The sequence below is a fragment of the Nanorana parkeri genome, unplaced genomic scaffold (genome assembly GCF_000935625.1).
Source record: "Nanorana parkeri isolate BGI_ZX_2015 unplaced genomic scaffold, ASM93562v1 scaffold3997, whole genome shotgun sequence".
Lineage (NCBI taxonomy): Eukaryota > Metazoa > Chordata > Amphibia > Anura > Dicroglossidae > Nanorana > Nanorana parkeri.
In genome coordinates this window covers 13,472-22,948 of record NW_017310264.1, presented here as the reverse complement: position 1 = coordinate 22,948, position 9,477 = coordinate 13,472, and the positions used below count along the sequence as shown (strand labels likewise).

General features: G+C 46.6%; 1 protein-coding gene across 1 annotated transcript in view; it reads right to left on the bottom strand.

Annotated features, from left to right (window-relative positions):
• The window catches only part of LOC108803660 (zinc finger protein 585A-like), a 10,999-nt gene extending 2,158 nt beyond the window's left edge, over positions 1-8,841 (bottom strand). Inside the window, exon 1 of the mRNA XM_018575484.1 lies at positions 8,094-8,841. Within this exon, the coding sequence (XP_018430986.1) occupies positions 8,094-8,823 (730 nt within the window). The 5' untranslated portion in view covers positions 8,824-8,841. The remainder of the gene's footprint in view (positions 1-8,093) is intronic.
• Positions 8,842-9,477: the final 636 nt, after the last annotated feature.

Sequence of the window (9,477 nt, the reverse complement as noted above, 5' to 3'; positions counted from 1 at the left end):
ACAATACAGAGTATATAGCGCAGGGGTCAGGACTATATAGAGTATATAGCGCAGGGGTCAGGACTGTGTCATGTACAATATAGAGTATATAGCGCAGGGGTCAGGACTGTGTCATGTACAATATAGAGTATATAGCACAGGGGTCAGGACTATGTCATGTACAATGTAGAGTATATAGCGCAGGGGTCAGGACTGTATCATGTACAATATACAGTATATAGCGCAGGGGTCAGGATGATGTCACCGTGGGAAGGAAGGTCAGTCTCTGCGATGTCAGCGAATCTGGCACCGGAGCTCCAGTAGAGCGTAAGTCAAACTAGCCGGGTCATCAGCAAAGGGGTACCAAGCAAATTCGGGGAACGAGCCGGGGTCAGAGAAGCACAGAGCAGCGAGAAGAGTCAAACCAAGGAACTCCGGAACAGAGGAAGGCTTGAGACCACTCGGCACTGGAGGCGAGGGTGTCACAGACTTCAATAGCCCGTTCGGCGCCCCAGCTCATAATGAGCGCATGCACAACTGCGGGTAGACCAAATGAGCATGCGCAGAGGCACACGGCCGTGAATCATTCTGTAAGCCAGACTATGCCCATGTGTCCGCGCAGAGCTTTGGCAGCACTCTGGCTTCATGACAGTCAGAGCCGGCTTGTTCTAAGACCGGTCCTTCCCGTCACTCCAGCGGTCTGAGGACCCTTCACGTCTTATCAGCAATTAGTGTTTGTTACTCACTTGTCTCCGTATGTAGAGAAGATTCCTCCTGTTCACTCTTCACCATCATCTCACCCTCCTCCATAGACTGCTGAGCTCCTCCCACCAACGTCTCTTCTTCTTCCTCTTTAACCTCAACTTTCATGTCTTTCAGTTTTTCACCCTAAATCCCCAAAGATGATAGAACAGATATGTGACCAGGAAGAGATTACATAGAGGGATGTTATATAATAACTTGGAATTCATGTTTTACCCCACCTACCTGATCATGGTGAGGGAGGGTGAGATCTTCCTGGGTGGGATCCCGGGAATCCAGAGGACGGGGACATGTCTCTGGTGGGTTTGTGTCACTCAATGGCTCCATCATGACGTCCTTGAAGGGGTCTTTGTGTTCTTCTAAAAGCTCCTCCGCCACACCAACCTCCTCCTCCTCTTTTATCTCTTCTTTAACATCACACTCACTCTGAATATTGAGAACAATGAGATCAGATGAAATAAAACAACGATTTGGGACGTGTCAACATGTATCCCCTATTATTTCTCTATTTCACCTCATGTGAGACGGTAAGATCTTCCTGTGTGGGGTCCCGGGAATCCAGAGGACGGGGACATCTCTCTGGTGGGTTCCTCTTACTGGATCCATCTGTAGGAAACACACACACTGACTGAATACATTGTTTCTATGTGTGTATCAGATGATGGGGGATGTAGGCGGAGCCTCTGTACTGCTCTCTCCTCTTACCCGGTGATGTGAGGGGCGGGGCATTCTCCATCACCACGTCCTTGTAGAGATCCCGGTGTCCTTCTAGATAATCCTTCACAGAGACAGAGACATCCCGACACCTTATAGGAACCTGACACACACAATGATACAGTCACCACCCAGACACGCCCCTTGTCTGTTCCTGGATCATATCCCAGAATTCCCGGCACCGCTCACCTCTCCCGTCAGCAGCTCCATCTTCTTCTTGGTGACTTCTAGAACCTTCTCGGCTCTGTTATCTTCTGTTGTCAGGCCGCGAGGTGGAGGCACCGATAAGGTCTCTTGAAGACATCTGCTGGTTGTTGATGACTCGTCATCTTTATTTTTCACGGCTTTATAATCCTGCGTAAAGATCATCAGACGTTCTAAAATCCTCCTCACCCCTCCGGTCAGGTCTGTGTTTTATTAAGAGATCAGAGTGAGGTCATGTGACCTCCCAGAATCCTCCTCACCTCTCCGGTCAGCAGGTAGATGATCTCCAACGTGAGTTCTAATATCCTCTCAGTCACGTGACTTTGCTCCTTGGCCATCCTCATTGAAGTGGTCATCTTATCTACGCAGTAGACTCCTCTCTGTAGATAATAAACTGAGAATTATCTGGACTGGGATGCAAAATGTCTACCTAGCGTTCCTCCAAAGTTCTGACACCTCAGGCTGCTTCATATGCTGTACTAGAGATTCCCCACAAAGAACAACTTCATCCAAAATCTTATTTTATTACATTTTATGTTAAGTTTGTATTGACTAGAGAAGTGTTAGAACCTCTGTGGAGGAACTTTGGTCTCTGCCCTTGTTAGAGGAAGTCACTTTAAATTACTGCCCGGGTTGATGGGCGTCAAAAGGCTCCGCACATAAGGGGACCTCGGCCCAATGGGGAACCAGGGAAATTCTAAAACGAAAACTATATAAAAACAGGACAACCAGCATCAGGCGATGGTGAGGAAGAGCCAACCCTGACAGGTTCAGAAATGCAGCATCACGTCCACCAAATCCCCCAACATCAGGAGCTTCATCACTTCTTCTGCTTCCTGGATGAGAACTTGTACTGTAGATCCGTCTTCTTCCTCTCCATATCCCCCTCCAGAGAAGACCTGACGTCCATTATAGAGGAGAGCCAACAACCTCGAGACAGCTTCATAGGAGTTGGATAAATGGCTCTATATTTAGGATGTATCCGGTCTATAAATGGCGGCTCTGGATGGACGGTTGGATAAATTGTTCTATATTTAGGATGTATCCGGTCTATAAATGGCGGCTCTGGATGGACGGTTGGATAAATTGTTCTATATTTAGGATGTATCCGGTCTATAAATGGCGGCTCTGGATGGACGGTTGGATAAATTGTTCTATATTTAGGATGTATCCGGTCTATAAATGGCGGCTCTGGATGGACGGTTGGATAAATTGTTCTATATTTAGGATGTATCCGGTCTATAAATGGCGGCTCTGGATGGACGGTTGGATAAATTGTTCTATATTTAGGATGTATCCGGTCTATAAATGGCGGCTCTGGATGGACGGTTGGATAAATTGTTCTATATTTAGGATGTATCCGGTCTATAAATGGCGGCTCTGGATGGACGGTTGGATAAATTGTTCTATATTTAGGATGTATCCGGTCTATAAATGGCGGCTCTGGATGGACGGTTGGATAAATTGTTCTATATTTAGGATGTATCCGGTCTATAAATGGCGGCTCTGGATGGACGGTTGGATAAATTGTTCTATATTTAGGATGTATCCGGTCTATAAATGGCGGCTCTGGATGGACGGTTGGATAAATTGTTCTATATTTAGGATGTATCCGGTCTATAAATGGCGGCTCTGGATGGACGGTTGGATAAATTGTTCTATATTTAGGATGTATCCGGTCTATAAATGGCGGCTCTGGATGGACGGTTGGATAAATTGTTCTATATTTAGGATGTATCCGGTCTATAAATGGCGGCTCTGGATGGACGGTTGGATAAATTGTTCTATATTTAGGATGTATCCGGTCTATAAATGGCGGCTCTGGATGGACGGTTGGATAAATTGTTCTATATTTAGGATGTATCCGGTCTATAAATGGCGGCTCTGGATGGACGGTTGGATAAATTGTTCTATATTTAGGATGTATCCGGTCTATAAATGGCGGCTCTGGATGGACGGTTGGATAAATTGTTCTATATTTAGGATGTATCCGGTCTATAAATGGCGGCTCTGGATGGACGGTTGGATAAATTGTTCTATATTTAGGATGTATCCGGTCTATAAATGGCGGCTCTGGATGGACGGTTGGATAAATTGTTCTATATTTAGGATGTATCCGGTCTATAAATGGCGGCTCTGGATGGACGGTTGGATAAATTGTTCTATATTTAGGATGTATCCGGTCTATAAATGGCGGCTCTGGATGGACGGTTGGATAAATTGTTCTATATTTAGGATGTATCCGGTCTATAAATGGCGGCTCTGGATGGACGGTTGGATAAATTGTTCTATATTTAGGATGTATCCGGTCTATAAATGGCGGCTCTGGATGGACGGTTGGATAAATTGTTCTATATTTAGGATGTATCCGGTCTATAAATGGCGGCTCTGGATGGACGGTTGGATAAATTGTTCTATATTTAGGATGTATCCGGTCTATAAATGGCGGCTCTGGATGGACGGTTGGATAAATTGTTCTATATTTAGGATGTATCCGGTCTATAAATGGCGGCTCTGGATGGACGGTTGGATAAATTGTTCTATATTTAGGATGTATCCGGTCTATAAATGGCGGCTCTGGATGGACGGTTGGATAAATTGTTCTATATTTAGGATGTATCCGGTCTATAAATGGCGGCTCTGGATGGACGGTTGGATAAATTGTTCTATATTTAGGATGTATCCGGTCTATAAATGGCGGCTCTGGATGGACGGTTGGATAAATTGTTCTATATTTAGGATGTATCCGGTCTATAAATGGCGGCTCTGGATGGACGGTTGGATAAATTGTTCTATATTTAGGATGTATCCGGTCTATAAATGGCGGCTCTGGATGGACGGTTGGATAAATTGTTCTATATTTAGGATGTATCCGGTCTATAAATGGCGGCTCTGGATGGACGGTTGGATAAATTGTTCTATATTTAGGATGTATCCGGTCTATAAATGGCGGCTCTGGATGGACGGTTGGATAAATTGTTCTATATTTAGGATGTATCCGGTCTATAAATGGCGGCTCTGGATGGACGGTTGGATAAATTGTTCTATATTTAGGATGTATCCGGTCTATAAATGGCGGCTCTGGATGGACGGTTGGATAAATTGTTCTATATTTAGGATGTATCCGGTCTATAAATGGCGGCTCTGGATGGACGGTTGGATAAATTGTTCTATATTTAGGATGTATCCGGTCTATAAATGGCGGCTCTGGAGGGACAGTTGGATAAATGGCTCTATATTTAGGGTGTATCCGGTCTATGAACCAGAACAGACATCACAGTGAATATGGAAAACGAGGATGGACATGACGGGGGGGGGTTACTGGGTGTGAATATCAAATATAATATCTTATTACCTCCTCTGCTGCCAGTTGCAACAATGTCTTTTGTGCTTCTTCTCACCCGGAACTTCCTGTTCTTTCCATACATCACTTCCTGTCTTTTCCACTCACATTGAATTAGATCACCACCTGTTGGCGGCTATAAGTACTGCATCCTGTTTTACGTTTTTATCATTTTGCCCTGCCGCCTTTCGTTGCGTCCTTTATTACACACATGGAGATTATACATCTGTTGGAATCCAAAAATTATAAAAGGCAACAATTTTTTTTTTTTTTTAGTATTTTTAGTGATCAGAAGAAAACATACACTGTACTTATTTATATATTTTCATTTTTTTTTTACATAGTGTTTGAGGTTGAATAAAGACACAGGTCCATCGAGCTCAACCTTTGTGTGTGTATGTGAGTCCCTCTGTGGTCTAATTTTTAAGAGTACCTGTCCCCCTGTATGTTACGGTCTCCGAGGAAGGTATCTAAATGACTTTTGAATGATTCCACACTCTCAGCTGATACCACGGCTTGCGGCAGAGACTTCCACAATGTAACTACTCTAAGCGCGGTTTCAATAGGAATAATTTATTTTGTATCTGTTTTACTACATTCTCTGACAGCTCTCCTCCACTATCCACACTACATTCTCTGACAGCTCTCCTCCACCATCCACACTACATTCTCTGACAGCTCTCCTCCCCCATCCACACTACATTCTCTGACAGCTCTCCTCCCCCATCCACACTACATTCTCTGACAGCTCTCCTCCCCCATCCACACTACATTCTCTGACAGCTCTCCTCCCCCATCCACACTACATTCTCTGACAGCTCTCCTCCCCCATCCACACTACATTCTCTGACAGCTCTCCTCCCCCATCCACACTACATTCTCTGACAGCTCTCCTCCCCCATCCACACTACATTCTCTGACAGCTCTCCTCCCCCATCCACACTACATTCTCTGACAGCTCTCCTCCCCCATCCACACTACATTCTCTGACAGCTCTCCTCCCCCATCCACACTACATTCTCTGACAGCTCTCCTCCCCCATCCACACTACATTCTCTGACAGCTCTCCTCCCCCATCCACACTACATTCTCTGACAGCTCTCCTCCCCCATCCACACTACATTCTCTGACAGCTCTCCTCCCCCATCCACACTACATTCTCTGACAGCTCTCCTCCCCCATCCACACTACATTCTCTGACAGCTCTCCTCCCCCATCCACACTACATTCTCTGACAGCTCTCCTCCCCCATCCACACTACATTCTCTGACAGCTCTCCTCCCCCATCCACACTACATTCTCTGACAGCTCTCCTCCCCCATCCACACTACATTCTCTGACAGCTCTCCTCCCCCATCCACACTACATTCTCTGACAGCTCTCCTCCCCCATCCACACTACATTCTCTGACAGCTCTCCTCCCCCATCCACACTACATTCTCTGACAGCTCTCCTCCCCCATCCACACTACATTCTCTGACAGCTCTCCTCCCCCATCCACACTACATTCTCTGACAGCTCTCCTCCCCCATCCACACTACATTCTCTGACAGCTCTCCTCCCCCATCCACACTACATTCTCTGACAGCTCTCCTCCCCCATCCACACTACATTCTCTGACAGCTCTCCTCCCCCATCCACACTACATTCTCTGACAGCTCTCCTCCCCCATCCACACTACATTCTCTGACAGCTCTCCTCCCCCATCCACACTACATTCTCTGACAGCTCTCCTCCCCCATCCACACTACATTCTCTGACAGCTCTCCTCCCCCATCCACACTACATTCTCTGACAGCTCTCCTCCCCCATCCACACTACATTCTCTGACAGCTCTCCTCCCCCATCCACACTACATTCTCTGACAGCTCTCCTCCCCCATCCACACTACATTCTCTGACAGCTCTCCTCCCCCATCCACACTACATTCTCTGACAGCTCTCCTCCCCCATCCACACTACATTCTCTGACAGCTCTCCTCCCCCATCCACACTACATTCTCTGACAGCTCTCCTCCCCCATCCACACTACATTCTCTGACAGCTCTCCTCCCCCATCCACACTACATTCTCTGACAGCTCTCCTCCCCCATCCACACTACATTCTCTGACAGCTCTCCTCCCCCATCCACACTACATTCTCTGACAGCTCTCCTCCCCCATCCACACTACATTCTCTGACAGCTCTCCTCCCCCATCCACACTACATTCTCTGACAGCTCTCCTCCCCCATCCACACTACATTCTCTGACAGCTCTCCTCCCCCATCCACACTACATTCTCTGACAGCTCTCCTCCCCCATCCACACTACATTCTCTGACAGCTCTCCTCCCCCATCCACACTACATTCTCTGACAGCTCTCCTCCCCCATCCACACTACATTCTCTGACAGCTCTCCTCCCCCATCCACACTACATTCTCTGACAGCTCTCCTCCCCCATCCACACTACATTCTCTGACAGCTCTCCTCCCCCATCCACACTACATTCTCTGACAGCTCTCCTCCCCCATCCACACTACATTCTCTGACAGCTCTCCTCCCCCATCCACACTACATTCTCTGACAGCTCTCCTCCCCCATCCACACTACATTCTCTGACAGCTCTCCTCCCCCATCCACACTACATTCTCTGACAGCTCTCCTCCCCCATCCACACTACATTCTCTGACAGCTCTCCTCCCCCATCCACACTACATTCTCTGACAGCTCTCCTCCCCCATCCACACTACATTCTCTGACAGCTCTCCTCCACCATCCAGCTGATTGGCTTTCTGTTGGCAAAGATATTGTTGACAAAGAGAGAAATATTCATGTATTGATGAGATATAGTAAATATATGTAGTTTTTATTTTTCGCACATATATAATGTAAAAGTCACCACAGAGTTATGAAATGCATCAGCAGATAATAAATATATATATTAGGGATTTTCTCACTAGGAGAAAAACATCCTCATTAGTATGACTCCTCTGGTGTGTAATCAGATCTTCCTTCCTCGGTGAAACATTTCCCACACTCAGATCATCACAAAGGACCCTCTGGCGTGTGAATTTTCTGGTGCGTAATCATTGCCTTCTTGTGACGGAAACTTTTCCCACAGTCTGCACATAAGAAAGGTCGCTCGCCTGTGTGAATTCTCTGGTGTATAAGAAGTGCGCCTTTTTCGGTAAAGCATTTCCCACAATCCGAACATAAGAAAGGGCGTTCTCCAGTGTGTATTCTGTGGTGTTTAAGAAGATCTGATTTCTGAATGAAAAATTTCCCACACTCTGAGCATGAATAAGGACTCTCACCCGTGTGAATTCGCTGGTGTGCAAGAAGTTTTGCCTTTTCAGTATAACATTTCCCGCACTCTGAACAGGAAAAAGGACGCTCGCCCCTGTGTCTTCTTTGGTGTGTGAGAAGTTTCCCTTTCTCAATGAAAGATTTCCCGCACTCTGGACACGAATAGGGACGCTCGCCCGTGTGAATTCTCTGGTGTTTAATAAGGTCTCCTTTTTGAATAAAAGATTTCCCGCAGTATGAACACGAGAAAGGACGCTCTCCAGTGTGAATCCTCTGGTGTCTGACGAGTGCGTTTTTCAAAATGAAACATTTTCCGCACTCCGAACATGAAAATGGCCGCTCTCCCGTATGACTTTTCTGGTGTGTGAGAAGTACTTTTTTCTCAGAGAAGGATTTCCCGCACTCTGTACATAAAAAAGGACGCTCACCCGTGTGAATTCTCTGGTGACGAAGAAGGTCTCCTCTCTGGACGAAACGTTTTCCACACTCGGAGCATACATGGGGACGCTCACTTGTGTGACTCTTCTGGTGCATAAGAAGGTGTTTGTTTTCAGTGAAGGAGAATGCACACACCGAACACGAGTACGAACTCTTCTCATGGCTTACAAAACGTTCTTTGGGATTAGATGGACCTGTTGAGTTTTCCGCACCCTGAGATCTCAGATGGAGGTCTGAAGTCATGTGATGGGATTGGTCAGAAGATCCCTCAGGATTAGAGGGATCCATTGAATGGGGAGGTCTGTGAGGTGTATCATGAGTAATGAGATTCACCCCTGGAGAATATTGGGCCGTTCCATCGTTTTCTGCATTATAACCGTGAGATAACAAGAGACGTCCCTCAGAGGAATTCCAGGCATAGCGTCCATCTGCAGGGAAGCAAGAAAAGTAAGGCAGTCGCATTCTGATGACATCACACGAGCTTTCTCTGTGGATTGTCCAGGAAAATTTGCCCCCGGGATGGATCTTAACTCTTGTCAGGTTCACAGGAAACACAGCCTGAAATACGCAACCGCCTGAACCCAACTGAAGGCAGCGGGAGCCGAATCTTTTCTGGCCTTTGTCAACTCATGGTAATAAAAGGGGCGTGGGTAGCCGGCCACTGCCATGGGGGAAATGTTTCTTAAAGGAGAACTACGGGGATAAGTGTCTTTTCCCGTGGTCCTCCTCAGGGTCACGGGAGGACATATA